Genomic DNA, 17,602 nt, shown 5'->3' with positions numbered 1-17,602 from the left:
ACTTCTCATGCCTGCTGAGAAGGCAGCTAGACCTAACTAGGCCTCTCAGTGAGAATTTAAATTTGTTTACAAACCCCAGACATTAATGAATCATAAATGAGCCCATCTTCCAAGATCTTTGCAATTCTTTAAATTCATGGACAATATGCTATAATTTCATTCATAAATAGAGTACGTAACAAAATTTTCAACAGTCTTTGACCACTAAGGAAATCTACTAATATGAGAAAGCACAGTTTTGAATGTGGCCACTTTTTAAAATCTAGTTTTAACTGGCTAAAGACCATTTGCCACTGGTCAAAAATTATAGTTAATTCTGTAAATGCCAAAGGTCTATGATACAAATTCAGATCAGCCTCCAGTGTGGCTTACTAACAACCTCAGATTAGACATGGATGATACCAATTATTCATTCTTGGCCTTCAAAGGAGGTGTTACTAATCACAACATCTGAAAGTACAGAAACTACTACTTCTCAACCAAAAGGAAGAGAGGAAGGAAAATTACCCCGTTAACTGGAGCTAGTACCATGTACACATCACAGGGACTCCCATCTCTCCTTTCTTAACCCAACAAATTTAATTCACACATTGTAAATTCTGAAAAAACACAGTATTTCTTTACCTGGAGCACAAAGACTCCACAGTCACTGTCATTTTTCTGTTGTGGAATACACTGAAGGAAAAAAACAAAAATGATCATTAAAATAAGACCAAGTACTAATCTTCAGATAAGAAAAATTGTTTTTATGGAAAAATGAGCAAAAGACAGGAAAACTGTCTCTACCCCGGACAACTGGAGTGTGTACCTCTCTGCTATTTAAAATGTTTGATTTTGTGCAAGCATCTGGCCACATGAAAGAGCTATACATCAACCACAATTATAGAAAAAAATTTGCCTAAATATGAGAAATGGGAAAGCAAATAAAATCCTACTTAAAAACTTATTTTGGATAATTAGTTTTGCTATGAATTCCATTAACAATGGAATTATGGATCTGAGAATGTGTGCCCAGACTCTGAATACTCAGTAACAATCTGCTTCACTTCTCTTATTTACAACTCTGTCCTATTCTTTGAAAGAATTGTAATGATAGTATCAGTATGTTTTCAAAACACCTGGTTACTGTATCCTGCTTAAAGTGGGAATGTGAAGATCCTGATTAAATTTAGAATACCTGGATATTCTTGATGGGTAAATTCAGAAAAATTCAAGTTCAATTTCAGTTTGAACTAATACACTGTTATTTAAGACATATAACTTAAGCTTAAATTTAAAATTTAGCATTTGGTTCAGTTTAAGGGTGAACAAAAAATCTTGTTCCTTTGAGTTTGAGTTAATGGTTTGTTTCAAGACTGCCTTTTTAACATTGTATCAATGATCCAGACAGACCTCCAATTCAAGGACTTTGATGGCCTTTGGGGAAGGTCACACCTAGGCTTCAGGTTTCTTATCTATAGAATAAAGATGATGCTTATCCCTAAATGACCTACTTACCTCACAGGCTGAAAGGATCAAATGAGACCACACAAGCAAAAACCCTTTGAAAACAAGAAAGCAGTGACCATAAAATGTCATTGTGCTCACACAGAAGCACTCAGGCCACTGTCTTCCCCAAATGCCCCAAAAGTAGCTCACCCAAACAGTCATTTCAGTATTTCTCTGGATCTATATGGGTCACCTGGAAATAAGAACTAAGGGCTATATATAAGGCAAGAAGCAGATGCCACCAAAACATTTATATATATTTATCTTTTTCTCAATAGAGCTACCATATACAGTGTGTCTGTAAAGTCATTGTGCACTTTTGACCGGTCACAGGAAAGCAACAAAAGACGATAGAAATGTGAAATCTGCACCAAATAAAAGGAAAACTCTCCCAGTTTCATACCTATTCAGTGCAGTTCGATGTGGGCTCACGCACAGATTTTTTAGGGCTCCATAGGTAGCTGTCCCATATAGCCTCTACAGACTCGTCACTGACTGATGGCTTACCAGAACGGGGTTTCTCCACCAAACTGCCGGTTTCCTTCAACTGTTTATCCCACCAAGTAATGTTATTCCTATGTGGTGGCGCTTTGTTATAAACGCGCCGATATTCACGTTGCACTTTGGTCACGGATTCAAATTTAGTCAGCCACAGAACACACTGAACTTTCCCCTGTACTGTCCACATCTTGACTGGCATGGCCGTGGGCTGCTCCGCTATATACGCGGTGTTACGTCATCATCTGCGCATGCGCACATGCTGCCACATCATCCTACAGAAACTGGGAGGGTTTTCATTTTATTTGGTGCAGATTTCACATTTCTATCATCTTTTGTTGCTTTCCTGTGACCGGTCAAAAGTGCACCATGACTTTACGGACACACTATATATCATTAGCAGCTCCTCCAGGGCTGAAATGACTAAACTTATTTGTTCCCAGCAAGCACTGGGAAACAGCAGCCAGATGATGATCACTAAGGTTTTGAGCTAACTCTCAGCTCATTTCACCACCAGTCTAAAAATGCTTTTAGCCTGACCAGTGGTGGCGCAATGGATAGAGCAGCTGGTCCAGAATGCAGAGGTTGCTTGTTCAAACCTCGAGGTCACCAGCTCTGAGTATGGACTTGCCAGCACAGGGTCGCTGGCTTGCAAGGGGAACTGTCTACATGATCCCAAAATTCACCAGCTTGAACCCAAAAGTCACTGGCATAACAAGCCCAAGGTTACTGGCTTGAGCAAGGGGACACTGGTTTGCCCAGTTCAAGGCACATGAGGAACAACCAACATACAACTAAAGTGAAAGCAACTATGAGTTGGTGATTCTCTCACTCTTTCTCTCCCTTCCTAGCTCTCTCGCAAAAACAAACAAAAAAAACCCCAGCTCTTAAAGACATCCACCCCTTTGATAATTCCATCCCCTTAATATGCCTGGGTTTTCAGTTTTATCACATACTTACCTTTGTAACAGCAGTCTGCCAACCCTGAAGAAAATCAGGTCTGTTTTTTTCTCTGGCTTCAGTCAGCAAATACTTTCTTATATTCTGGTTAAAAAGAAACCACAACAGAGGTGTATGTTCCATTAGTTGGTGAAAAATGGAACCTGCCTACATTGGATAGAAGCAAAAGAGAAGGCTGTGGCCCTACCACTGGGCAGAGTATGCATGAATAAGTTTAAAGCTGGAACTCTACTTCAGACCTTCCACTTCATAATGTTAAGGACTTGGACACTCTGTACTCAGGTTTGCACTTAGACTGTGGACATTGATATATGTTGTAATAAGAACTTTTTTTTATTGGCCCTGGCTAGTTGGCTCAGTCAGTGGGAGAGTGTCAGCCAGCATGTAGATGTCCCAAGTTCGATTCCTGGTCGGGGCAAACAGGAGAAGTGCCTATATGCTTCTCTCCCTCCCACAGCCATGGCTCGATTGCAGCAAGTTGGCCCTGGGTACTGTTGATGGCTCCATGGCCTTTGCCTCAAGTGCTAAGAAGAGCTCAGCTGCTGAGCAGCAGAGCAACGCCCCAGATGGGCAGCACATCACCCCCCAGTGGGCTTCCCAGGTGGATCCCAGTAGGGCACATTTGAGAGTCTGTCTCTGCCTCCTCTCACTGAATTTAAAACAAACAAGCAAAACACTTCAAAATTCTTTTTTATTATTGATTTTTAGAGAGAGAGAGTGTGTGGGAGTGGAAAAAGTAATTGCTTCCCATATGTACCTTGATCGGGCAAGCCTGGGGTTTTGAACCTGCGACCTCAGTGTTCTAGGTCAATGCTTTATTCACTGTGCCACCACAGGTCATGCGGTAATAAGAACTCTTTATAAGATGGTCAACTTTTTTAGCAGTAAGTCAACCTGCTGAATTTGAAACTTAAAAAAAATTACTGCTGCCTGACCTGTGGTGGTGCAGTGGATAAAGCGTCGACCTGGAAATGCTGAGGTCGCCGGTTCAAAACCCTGGGCTTGCCTGGTCAAGGCACATATGGAAGTTGATGCTTCCTGCTCCTCTCCCCCTTCTCTCTCTCTCTCTCTCTCTCTCTCTCCCTCTCTCTCTCCTTTCTAAAATAAAATTTAAAAATTACTGCCAATGCTCAACAGGGAAAAAAACTCATGGCAGAAATCATTAACTGAAACTAAATGAAAACATTCCTGTTTCCATATTTTTGAGGACTGATGGTACGGGTATCATTTAATTTGTACAGTTAGAAGGAAACCCATTCTAAATACTCTAATAGAGTCAGATCCACTGCTCAAGTCTCTACCAAAATGAAGCCTATTAGAGTTTCAATTTTCCCATAAACCTTCAACCTCTTCATGCATATCTCTCTCTGCATATCCCTTCTTAGGGTGAAGTCAGAATTTACATTAATTAAATTAACCACTCCCCCTGAAAGTGGAGAAGATGTGTGTATACGTGTGTGTGTATTCACATACATGTATGTATATGTGTATTTTATTTCCATAAACATGCTATACTATATCATTCCTGCAACCTGCTTTTTTAAAACTCAATGTCTTAGAGAAATTTCCATGTTAGGACAGGGAGATCTACTACATTCTTTTTAACTGCTCTGGTCAGTTTAACAGTATGACTATACTGTAGTGTACGTATTTAGCTAATCTGTTGGTAGAACTAAATTTAGGTGGTTTTGATTTTTCACTATTATCCATATGACCCATCCTTGTGTGCAAATACACATCTTTATGGAGTAGATACCAAGAAATAGAATTGGTATGCAATCATTTATAAGGCACTTAGAACTGATTGGAACTACAATTGTTCAAGTATACATTCCACCAGAAAATATGAGAATTTGTTTCCTTACACCCACATAAATGAATACCAACAAAACTTTTCCTAACAGGCAAAAAATATTTGCATCTTCTGTTTTTCTGGTGGGGCTGAGCATTTCTCCATGTGTTTTATTTATTTTATCTTTTATCTATTTCTATTAGACCTTTCTTTTTCTTATTTATTTGTAGTTCTTTATATGTTCTGGACAGTGACTATCTAATAAACCCAAGTATTCCTTCTTTCACTGTTCTACTTCAAAACACTTTAGATGTTCATGCATATGAATTCCGTGATGAGCTGATCAGGTTTCATTCAAAATCCTGTTGGGAAACTAATTAGGATAAAAATTGGTATATATTAGTTTGGGAAGAATTCATCTCTTTCAAATATTGAGTGTGTCTATATTGCCATCTATTCATATTTCCTTAAAATACTTTAGTTTTCATCTTTAAAAACTTCCATTTTTTGCTAGGGCATATTCCTGGGTAATTTCTGGGTTTTTTTGGTTTTGAAAATGGAATTTTTCTGTTTTCAGTAAACATTTCTAACTGGTTCCTGCTAGTGCAGAAAAATTAAGAAACCTACTGAGTTTTTTTGCGCTGTATCCTACCATCTTGTTGAACTCTCATATTTACCAGCAGAATCTCTTGGTTATAATTCATTCTACAGAAGTTATTTTGAAGATACAAGCAAATTTTAGCTCTGTGAGAAAAAAGAAAATGATTTCTAACCATTTCAAAATAAAGTGTTAAGGGAAAGGCATAATGAAATCTGATGAAATCCAAATAAGGAATGTATCTCAGAAACGGACCGAGATTACAGAAAGGTTTTATGACAGAATTTAATCCTCTATAGTACTGACTTATGCTGTTGTATCTAGAATTAAGATAATATGTGGTCAGTCACAAGATAAATGAAAAAAATAAAATAGGCAACATATTAACTCACCTCTACACAAAACTTAAAATGAATGCCTTGGGAATCATAAAATGAAATAATCCGGTTGGAGAGTGTCACAGTAATGAGAGACCAGTGGACTTCCAGGTGAATAGGAATCAACAGAAGACTCTTTTGAAACAAATCCACCTAATCAAGAAAAGAAAAAGAAATGCAGCCATCACCACAGGCTATTCAAATCAACAACTATAAATAGCAACTATCATTTCCTAACCTTTAACTTCCCCAAAATCATAAAACTAGGAAGTTGTAAAGACAGAATTTGAACCCATGTCTTAGTCTGAAGCCCATGTTGTAATTGCTAAGCTATATAATACACAGTAAGAAAACGGATGACATAGAAAGCACCATTTTCCATCTAACCTGCTACATCTGTGCACATTAACTGCTAAATGTAACTTGGTCCCCATTTTTATGCTTACCAAATTTTCATGTGTACATATTTGACCTCAAATCAATCTTATTTAGGAAAGAATCATGGTATTAAAAAAGAGCTATCAGGCTTCTATCTTTCTACAGACTCCTTATAGGTAGTTAAGATTGTGGACTCTGAAGTAAGTCTGGTCAAGTTCAAACTGTGGCTCTTTCATTTACTGGCCAGATGACTGACAATTTTCATAGCTTCTTTGTACTTTGATTTCCTCAATATAAAATACATATAATAGTAACTACCTTATGAAATTGAGTCATAATAAATGTAAAATGCAGAGAACTGTGCTTTAGCACATTATATGTAGCCAATAAACCTATTATCATTACTACCTCGGGTCTTCCAGATGTCACAATGAGAAAAATATCCCTGAAAATACTTTACGTATCCTTTATATCCTAATTCATCCTTTATATCCTGATATATCCTTTGCAAATCTAAAAATAACTGCTATTCCACTCAAAATCCTAGTCATCGATGAAGTAGTATGTGTTTTATAAAAATTTTTACAGTTAATTTCTTTTTTTCAGGTATTTTTCAGGTATTTTAGTGATTCCTTGGGTTAAAACAATTTCAAGGCTATTTTTTTTTCTCCTTTTTCCAAGTGAGAGGAAGGGAGATAGATTCCTGCACACACTCCAACTGGGATCTACCTGACAACCCCCATCGGGGGCCGATGCTTTGCCTATCTGGGGCCAGGCTCACAACTGAGTTGTTGTTTTTTAGCACCTGAAGCGGAGGCTACATGGAGCCATCCTCGGCACCCAGGCTGATGTGCTTGAATCAACTGAGCCATGGCTGTGGAAAGGGAAGAGAGAGGGGGAGGGAGGCGGGAGAAGCCAATGATTGCTTCTCCTGTGTGCCCTGACCGGGAATTGAACCCAGGACATCCATACACCAGGCTAATGCTCTACCACTGAGCCAACCAGCCAGGGCCTCAAGGATATTTTAAACTATATCCGATTCTTAAAAATGTTCTCAAACTTTCCTTGCTTTCTGATATTCAGATAATGTCCTGCTCTAGATGAATCTTCTGCTAATCTACATAACCTTTGGAGAAAGCACTTCAGCACTTGTGCTTTTTCGTTTCTGTATCCCTAAACCTGGGGAGGTGGATAGAAGGAAGTATTAGAAAGAATTGACATTTGGTTTCTTCCAGCTCAAAAACTCTTGACTATCACCTGGCCTGTGGTGGCACAGTGGATAGAGCGTCAACCTGGAATACTGAGGCTGCTAGTTTGAAACCTAGGGCTTGCCCAACTTTCCCACTCCTTCCCCCTATTTACTTTCTTGCTATCCTCTCTCTAAAATCAATAAGTAAAGTTTTTTTTTTAATTTCTGAGTATCTAAATCAAGGAATCATATTTAAAATACAATATTAAATTACACCAAATTTATATTCTTCTCAAAAAAGAAACATTTTTGGGAGGAGCATACAGCCATGCTTTGAGCTTTCTATGAAGAGGGTTTTAACCTCTAGAAGCTGTGGGTCTCAGTACTGTCACTACAAGGAACTGAATTCTGCCAACAACCTGAATGAGCCTGGAAAATGAGAATGCAGTCTGGCTGACACCCTGACTGCAGCCCACTGAGACCCTGAGCAGATGACCCAGTTAAGCCACAGGTGGATTAACTGAAACAGAGACAATAATGGAAACATCTCCGCATATAAATCTGGGTGTCAGATAAACAGACGAATGAAAGTGGCCCTTCACTGTTGTTCCCTATGTGGCCTTTTAAAGATTGGTTGGTTGCAGATTGGAGAATGTATTCCATCCCAGCCAGAAGTTCTAGAGCAGGGGTCCCCAAACTTTTTACACAGGGGGCCAGTTCACTGTCCCTCAGACCGTTGGAGGGCCGGACTATAAAAAAAACTATGAACAAATCCCTATGCACACTGCATATATCTTATTTTAAAGTAAAAAAACAAAACAGGAACAAATACAATATTTAAAATAAAGAACAAGTAAATTTAAATCAACAAACTGACCAATATTTCAATGGGAATTATGCTACTCTCACTGACCACCACCCTTCCAGAAGTCCGGCGGGGGCCGAATAATTGCCCTAAGGGGGCCGCATGTGGCCCGCGGGCCGTAGTTTGGGGACCCCTGTTCTAGAGAGTAGTACAGCGTGTCATCTGAGGTTCCCAAAGCATCCCCAAATACCCTGAATTGGATAACCACAACAGAAATGGAAGGGCCGACATCAAGACCCTCCACAAACACACACAGGCTAAAAAAACATTCAGTGTTTAGTATCTTCCCAAACACTGAATCATACAATTTGAGAAACTCTAGAAACTGAACCACCAAGGTTCCCAACATCCATAACAGAACCTGAAAAGAACCTAACTGGAAGCTCTTTATAAGTATTTAATGATTTTTAAAAAGTAACATTTATGGAAAATATGGAGAGTCCTCAAAACATTAAGAAGAGAACTACCTACCATATGGTTTAGCTATTCTACTTCTGGGTATGCACCCCATGTTAATTGCAACACTATTTATAAGAGCCAAGATAGGAAAGCAACCTATGTGTCCATCAATGGAGGAACTACTAAAGAATATGTGGTGTATATATAGACTGAAATATTATTTAGCCATAAGAAAGAATAAAATCTTGCTCTTTGCAACAACATGAATGAACAGAGAGGGTATTAGGCCAAGTGAAATAAGTCAGATGGAGACAAACAAATACCACGTGATTTCACTTATATGTGGAATCTGAAAGAAACATAGATACAGAGAACAGACTGGTGCTTACCAAATAGGAAAAGGGTTGGGGGGTGGACAATATGAGTGAAGAGGTCAATTATGTGGTGATGGATAGTAACTATATTTTTGGTGGTGATCAATTTGTAAATAGATGTCAAATTATACTGCATACCTGAAATTTATGTAATGTTATATACAGTGTGTCTGTAAAGTCATGGTGTACTTTTGACCGGTCACAGGAAAGCAACAAAAGATGATAGAAATGTGAAATCTGCACCAAATAAAAGGAAAACCCTCCCAGTTTCTGTAGGATGATGTGGCAGCATGTGCGCATGCACAGATGATGACGTAACACTGTGTATACAGTGGAGCAGCCCATGGCCATGCTAGTCGAGATGTGGATGGTACAGTGGAAAGTTCAGTGGGTTCTGTGGTTCACTAAATTTGAATCCGTGACCAAAGTGCAACGTGAATATCGGCGCGTTTATAACAATGCACCACCACATAGGAATAACATTACTTGGTGGGATAAACAGTTGAAGGAAACCGGTAGTTTGGTGGAGAAACCCCGTTCTGGTAGGTCATCAGTCAGTGACGAGTCTGTAGAGGCTATATGGGATAGCTACCTAAGGAGCCCTAAAAAATCTGTGCGTAAGCCCACATCGAACTGCACTGAATAGGTATGAAACTGGGAGAGTTTTCCTTTTATTTGGTGCAGATTTCACATTTCTATCGTCTTTTGTTGCTTTCCTGTGACCGGTCAAAAGTGCACCATGACTTTATGGACACACTGTATTTTACCTCAGTAAAAAAACCAAAAAAGTTTTCTTCATTTTTTTATTTTTACTTTTTTTTTTAAGTGAGAGGAGGGGAGCTAGAGAGACAGTCTCCCACATGCACCCTGACCGGGATCCCCTGGCAACCCCTGTCTGGGGCCAATGCTCAAATCAGCTGAGCTATCCTCAGTGCCCAGGCCAACACTCAGACCAATCAAGTACCAATCAAGTCACTGGCTGCGAGAGGAAAAGAGAGAGAGAAAGGAGAGATGGAGGGGAAGAGAAGCAGATGGTCAATTCTCATGTGTGCCCTGACTGGGTATTGAACCTGAGACGTCTACATGCTGGTTAGACACTCTATCCACTGAACCAACCAGCCATGTTTGAAACTTTTTTCTTAATTACAAAAACAATTTTTAATATAAAAATTAGAAAATACAGATAAAAAGATACACATCAGTATATATCTTTCCAGGTTTTTTGTTGTTGTTTTTTGAGAGAGAGAGAGAGACAGAGACAGGAACATTGAACTGCTCCTATGTATGCTGCCCTGACCAGGGAATCAAACCTACAACCTCCGTGCTGTGATGATGCTCCAACCAACCGAGCTATTTGGCCACGGTTTTTATTTATTGATTGATTTATAGCGAGACAGAGAGGGGAAAGGGAGGGAAGCATTCATTTGTTGTTTCAGGCAGTCACTGGTAGCTTCCCCTGTGTGTCCTGACCGGGTATCAAACCTGCAACCTTGTTTGGGACAATGCTCTTAACTATCTGAGTTAATCAAACAGGGCCTTTTAAAAAAATATAATATTAATTTTCACACACACACAACTTTATACATATAATTAAGAGTGATGTGAGAGCCATATGTATGCTGCCTACATGACACTTCAGAACTACATACCATAAAGGGACAAGGAAAGGTATTTCGTGAAAATGTAAATGAAAAAAAAGCAGGGTAGAAATATTAGTATCGGACAAAATAAACTTTAAGTTTTTAATAAACAAAGACTGGCCTGACCAGGCGATGTCCCAGAGGATAGAGTGTCAGACTGAGATGCTGAGGACCCAGGTTCAAGACCTCGAGGTCACCAGCTTGAGCGCGGGCTCATCGGGTTTGAGCAAGGCTCACCAGCTTGGGCCCAAGGTCGCTGGCTCGAGCAAGGGGTCACTCCATCTGCTGTAGCCCCCCCCCCCCGCCCCGTCAAGGCACATATGAGAAATCAATCAATGAACAACTTAAGGAGCCGCAACGAAGAATTGATGTTTCTCATCTCTCTCCCTTCCTGTCTGTCTGTCCCTATCTGTCCCTCTCTCTGACTCTCTCTGTCTCTGCCATAAATAAATAAATAAATAAATAAATAAATAAATAAATAAAACAAAGACTGTAAGAAGAAGACAAAGATTTTATGTAATGATAAAGGTATCAATACAACAAGAAGATATGGCACTTGTAAACATCAATGCACTCAACATAGAAACACCTGAATACATAACGTAAACTTAACTGGCACAAAGGGAGAGAGTGACAGTATTACAATAATAATTGAGGACTTTAACACAACACTTACCATAATGGATAGAAATAACAAAAAATGTCTGTAAATGACACCTTATACTTACACATGGATTTAATAAATATATACAAAACATTCCATCCAAAAACAACAGTACATACATTTTTTTCAAGTGCATATGGGAACACTCTACTACATGTTAGGCCACAAAAAAATCTTAATAAACTTAAAACTGGAATCATACCAAACATTGTTTTCAACCATAACACTATGGATCTATAAAAACAATTACAAAATGAAATCTAGAAAAAACCCACAAACACAGAGGCTAAAAAAAATGCTATTACATAACCAATGGGTGAAAGAAGAAATTAAAGAGGAATTCAAAAAATATCTTGAGACAAATGAAAATGAAAACACACATTCTAAAATATATGGAACATAGCAAAGACAGTTCTAAGAGGGAATCTTATAGCAATACAGACCTGCCTTAAGAGACAAGAAAAATCCTCATCTAACCTTACACCTAAAGGAACTAGAAAGAAAAAGAGCAAACAAAGCCCAAAGTGGGTGGGAGAAAAGAATAAAGATCAGAGTGGAAAAAAATAAAATAGAGACAAAAAAAATAGAAAAGATGGATGAAACTAAGAACTGGTTCTTTTTAAAAATACACAAATTGACAAACCTTTAGCCAGACTCATCAAAGAAAAAAAATCCAAACAAAATCAAAGCAGAAGTGATAACCAATACCACAGAAATACAAGGGATTATAGGAGAATACTATGAACAATTATAAGCCACCTAATCGTACAATCTGAAAGAAATGCATAATTCATGAAAACATACAATCTTTCCAAGACTGAACCAGGAAGAAACAGAAAATCTGAACAAACTGATTACTAATAAAACTGAACCAGTATTCAAAAAATTCCAAATAAACAAAAGTTCAGGGCCAGATGGCTTTAAGGTTAATTTACCAAACATTCAAGGCAAAATACCTATCATTCCCAAACTATCCCCCCCAAAAAAAATTTAAGAGGAAGGAAAGCTTCTAAATGGGGCCAACATTACCCTGATATCAAAGCCAAAGACACTACAAGGAAATAAAATTACAGGCCAATATCCCTGATTATCACAAATGCAAAAATTCTCAACACAATATTAACAAATCAAATTCAACAAAACATTAAAAAAGATCATACACCACAAAAAAGCAGGATTTATTCCAGAGCTCTAAGGGTGGTTCAATATCTGCCAATCAATCAAAGTGATACTCCACATAAACAAAATGAAGGATAAAAATCAAAAGATCAGCCCAATCAATGCAGAAATAGCATTTGACAAAATTCAATATCCAATAAAAGGTCAACAAAGTGGGTATAGAGGAAACATACCTCAAGATAATAAAGACCATAGATGACAAACTCACAACTAATATGATATTCAACAGTGAAAAGCTGAATATATTTCCTGTAAGATCAGGAAAAAGACAAGGATCCCACTCTCACCACTTTTATTCAACACTATATTGGAAGTCCTAGCCACAGCAAAAAATTGTTGCATATGCTAATAAATTATCAGAAAGAAATTAAGAAAACAATCAATTTACAATTTCATCAAAAAGAATAAAATACCGGCCCTGGCCGGTTGGCTCAGCAGTAGAGTGTCGGCCCAGCGTGTGGAAGTCCTGGGTTCGATTCCCGACCAGGGCACACAGAGAAGCACCCATCTGCTTCTCCCCCCTCCCCCCTCTCCTTACTCTCTGTCTCTTTTCTTCCCCTCCTGCAGCCAAGCCTCCACTGGAGCAAGGTTGGCTGAGGCACTGAGGATGGCTCCACGGCCTCTGCCTCAGGCACTAGAATGGCTCCAGCTGCAATGAAGCAACGCCCAAGATGGATGCCGGGTGGATCCCAGTCGGGTACATGTGGGAATCTGTCTGGCTGCCTCCCCACTTCTAACTTTGAAGAAATACAAAAAAAAAAAAGAATAAAATACCTAGCAATAAATTAAACCAAAGAGGTAAAATACCTGTATCTGGAAAATGGTAAGACACTGATGAAAGAAACTGGAGAAGATACAAATATACGGTCTACTGAAAAGTTCTGTCCATTTTTGGAATAAAACAAAATACAAATTTTTCTTACCGTCAATAAACTTTATTAAATAATATAATTGCCACTATTATTGATTTCTTGCCAGCATGAGGGCAATTTGTATGTCCCATTTTTGAAAAATGTCTTATCTTTTGATGCGAAAAATTAAACCAGTGCTTGTTTGATATCTTCTTAATTTTTGAATTTTTTGCCCTTCAAAAAATTTTGTAAGGACAAAAACAAGTGATAGTTGGAGGGTGCTAAGTCCGGGGAATATGGTGGATGCGACAGAATTTCCCAGCCTAATTCTGCAATTTTTTGACAAGTCCTCAAAGCAGCATGTGGCCTGGCATTATCATGATGCAGTATGATGTTCTTCCTATTTAACATCGCTGGCCTCTTTTCTTGGACTGCTGTCTTTAAATTATCCAGTTGCTGACAATACTTCTCCAAATTGAGCCTTTCATTCGGTTTTAAAAGCTCATAATGTATTGGTCCTCAAATGTCCCACCACATACACAACATTCTCTTATTCAGAGTCAAATTTGGTTTAGAGGTGGAAGGGCTAGGTTTTCCAGGTTCACAATATGCCCTTTTCCTTACGATGTTTTTGTAGGTAATCCACTTTTCATCCCCAGTTATCATCCGGTTCAAGAGTGCTCGATTTTGTTCCGAGCAAGCAGAGATGTGCATATGAGACTCGATCATCCAAATTCTTCTGACTTAATTCATGTGGCACCCATCTTGAATATTTCCACACCAATCCTATCATCCAAATATGGTCCGAAATAGTTTGCTGAGCTGAATTAAGCCTTTCTGCGATCTCCGATGTTGTCAGAAAAGGATCTTGCTCCAACATGGTCTTAATAACATTGTCATCGATCAAAGATGGTCACCCAGAACGTGGCTTATCAGAAAGGTCGAAATCACATGTTTCGAATTTTTCGAACCATCTTCTGCATGTCCTATCAGAAACTTTACCTTCACCAAACACTTTCAATAAATTTCTACATGCTTCTGTAGCATTTCTTCCTTGTTGAAATTCGTAAAAATTACGTGGCGTAAATGAACTTTATCAGTAGCTATGGGTACACTATTACTTCACACATAAGACTAACATGAATCAACTTTGTTTTAGTTAATTTGCTACGTCAGTATGTATACATTAAGTGATAAAAATAGAGAGGCACACACGCGCCAAATAAACATGTGCTTACGTGTCGAAACTTGTTGTGATAAAAACGGACAGAACTTTCCGGTAGACCTGATAAACAGAAGGCTATACCATGCCCATGGATTGGAAGAATATTGTTAAAATGTTCATGCTAACCAAAGTAATCTACAGATACAATGCAACCCTATCAAAATACCAATGGCATTTTTCATAGAACTAGAAAAAATAATCTTAAAATTTATATCCCAAAGACCCTCAATAGCCAAAGCAATCTTGAGAAAGAAAAACAAAGTTGGAGGTACCACACTCCCTGATTGCAAACTATACTACAAAGCTACAATAATGAAAACAGTATACTGGTACAAAAACAGACACATTGGTCAATGAAATAGAACAGAGAGCCCCAAAATAAATCCAACACCCATATGGTCAATTACTCTATGACAAAGGAGGGAAAAAAATATATACAATGGGGAAAAGACAGTCCCTTCAATAAATGATGTTGGAAAACTGAACAGATACATGCAAAAATTGAAACTAGACCACTTTATTACACTATGTAAAAATGAACTAAGGACTTACATGTAAGTCTTGAAACTATTAAACTCCTAGAAAAAATCATAGGCAATAAATGTGTTGATGTCACTCTTAGCAATATTTTTTTTGGATGTGTCTCCTCAGGCAAATGCAACAAAAAAAATTAACAAATAGGACTACATAAACCTAAGAAGCTTTGGCACAAGAAAAACATCAACAAAACTAAAAGGCAACCTACTGAATGGGAGAAGATAATTTCAAGTAATAAGTCTAATAAGAAATTAACACCCAAAAATATATAAAGAACTCACACAGCCTGACCAGTGGCACAATGGATGGAGCATCAGCCTGGGACGTAGAGGACCCAGGTTTGACACCTCGAGGTTGCCAACTTGAGCATGAGTTCGTCTGGCTTGAGAACAGGGTCGCTGGCTTGAGTGTGGGATCACAGATATGACCCGATGGTTGCTGGTTTGAGCCAAAAGTTCACTGGCTTGTACCCAGGGTCACTGGCTTGAGCCCAAGGTTGCTGGCTTGGGCCCGAGGTTGCTGGCTTGAGCCCAAGGTTGCTGGCTTAAACAAGAGGTCACTGGCTCAGCTGCAGCCCCCTCACTCAAGGCACATATGAGAAAGCAATCAATCAAAAACTAAGGTGCCGCAATGAAAAATTGATGCCTCTCATCTCTCTTTCTTCCTGTCTGTCTGCCCCTATCTGTCCCTCTCTGTCACACACACAAAAAAGGGCAGAGGATCTGAACAGACATTTCTCCAAGGAAAACATACAGATGGCCAAGAGACACATGGAAAGATGCTCAACATCACTACAAATCAGGGAATTCCAAATCCAAACAATGAGATACTACCTCATACTTGTTAGAACGGCTACTATCAAAAAGACAAAAAAGAGAAAGTGTTGCTTTCCCCTGGAGTGACTCTGCCCTGAGAATCTGTATTGCGGGACAGTGGTCGTTTATGTCTGTCTGCTTTCTCTCCCATGTAATTGCATGCCACCATGCCATGGAATATTCGATGGCCATGGAAACGAGTCCCCTGAGGCCCCGGGACTCTCTATTTAGTTTTTAACTAAAGATCAACATAGATTATCACTTTAAGGTGGATAATGATGAAAATGAACACCAATTATCTTTACTTACAGTCAGGCTAGTGCAAAAGATGAATTAATTGCATACTGTTACACACTGTGGAAGCAGAGGCAATGAATTATGAAGGCAGTCCAATTAAAGTAACACTAACAACTTTGAAAATGTCTGTCAGCCAATGGTTTCCCTTGATGGCTTTAAAATACCACCACTTGTGGTCTTACGGCTGAAGTGTGGTTCAAGGCCTGTGCATATAGTGGACAGCACTTAGCAGCTGGGGAGCAAGATGCAGAGTCAGAAGAAGAGGAGCATGAGAAGCTTTTAAGTATACATGGAAAGTGTTTTGCCCTGGAAGTGGTAGTAAGTTTCCACAGAAAAAAGTAAAATTTGCTACTGATGAAGATGATTTTGATTATGAAGAGCTGAAGAAAAACCTCCAGTAAATAAATCTGTATGAGATACTCCAGCCAAAATCAAACCAGAATGGAAACTGAAAACCATCAACACCAATTCCAAGATGGCGACGGAGTAGGCAGATGGAACGTTCCACTAGTTTCTTCCCAGGATCAAACTGGAGTTATAACCAAATTTAAGACCAATTGTCCTGGCCTGACCTGTGATAGTGCAGTGGGTAAAGCATTGACTTGGAACACTGAGGCCAACCTGGGTTTGCCTGGTCCAGGCACATATGGGAATGGATGCTTCCTCTCTCCCACTAAATATTTCTTCTCTCTCTTTCTCTCCTCTTTAAAATGAGTTAAAAAAAAAATCATCCTGAAAAAACAACTTAGGATTAAATGAAGAGGAGTCTATTACCAAGGATTCACAGAAGCAGCCACCTTGAGACTGGTAGAAAGGGTGGAGATGTGAAAAGGGCTGCCCAGCTTCCAGGAGTGAGCGGTGGCCGAGGGTCCGGAGAGACATATCAGCTTCAGGTAGGTTTCCCCCGAGAGGTGTGGGTCCTAAGCCCCAGACCAGACACCACAGCCCAGAGTACTAGACTCGAAGAGGTGGCCAAATAGCATTTGGTGGTGAAAAGATGTTAGATTTCTGTCTGCAAGAAATAGACGAGAGATCTCAAAGACGCAAGCACCCTCTTAAAGAGCCAACACAGAGCCACTTACCCAGAGCTCCGGTGGAGAGAGGGCTGAAAGGACTAGAATGGCATGAGGAAGAGTGAAACTGGCGACCCTAGGCAGAGACAGGGTGAGGGACAACCACTAGAACCCCTGTGCTGAATCACTCTCTAGTAGCGCAGTCGCCATCTTTCCTGGGTGGAGCAGTCCCCTCTGTGCGGCATCAGCCTGGGGGAAAGCAACTGCCCCACCCTCGGGAACCTCTCTTACCCCACCCTGTGGAGATTGGGCCCTGCTGAGAAGCAAGCAGCCTTGGCCAGGAAGGAGTGGGCTGAAGACTCAAGGGGTTACAAATGACTGTTTTCTGGCATTGAGTTCACCCCCCTCACACTTTACCAAGAATATGACTGGTGCTTCTACCGCAAGGGTGATTCAGTAGAAA

The 17,602-nt window shown here is 39.5% G+C and overlaps 1 protein-coding gene and 1 pseudogene across 2 annotated transcripts in view; one reads left to right on the top strand and one right to left on the bottom strand.

Moving 5' to 3' along the window:
- The window catches only part of SENP5 (SUMO specific peptidase 5), a 76,638-nt gene that overhangs the window by 4,268 nt on the left and 54,768 nt on the right, over positions 1-17,602 (bottom strand). Inside the window, exons 7-10 of one of the 2 annotated variants that reach the window (XR_010726830.1) lie at positions 5,729-5,866; positions 2,947-3,030; positions 1,498-1,541; positions 625-675 (exon numbers count right to left, since the gene is read on the bottom strand). Coding sequence is in view for 1 of the 2 variants with exons in the window: in XM_066240966.1 (XP_066097063.1) it covers positions 625-675; positions 2,947-3,030; positions 5,729-5,866 (273 nt within the window). In the remaining variant the exon portion in view is untranslated. The remainder of the gene's footprint in view (positions 1-624; positions 676-1,497; positions 1,542-2,946; positions 3,031-5,728; positions 5,867-17,602) is intronic. The other variant, XM_066240966.1, reaches the window with a different exon arrangement.
- Positions 16,002-16,677, top strand: LOC136312173 (nucleophosmin pseudogene; annotated as a pseudogene).

The sequence above is a fragment of the Saccopteryx bilineata genome, chromosome 8, assembly GCF_036850765.1.
Source record: "Saccopteryx bilineata isolate mSacBil1 chromosome 8, mSacBil1_pri_phased_curated, whole genome shotgun sequence".
Classification (NCBI taxonomy): domain Eukaryota; kingdom Metazoa; phylum Chordata; class Mammalia; order Chiroptera; family Emballonuridae; genus Saccopteryx; species Saccopteryx bilineata.
This window is presented reverse-complemented; position numbering and strand designations above follow the sequence as displayed.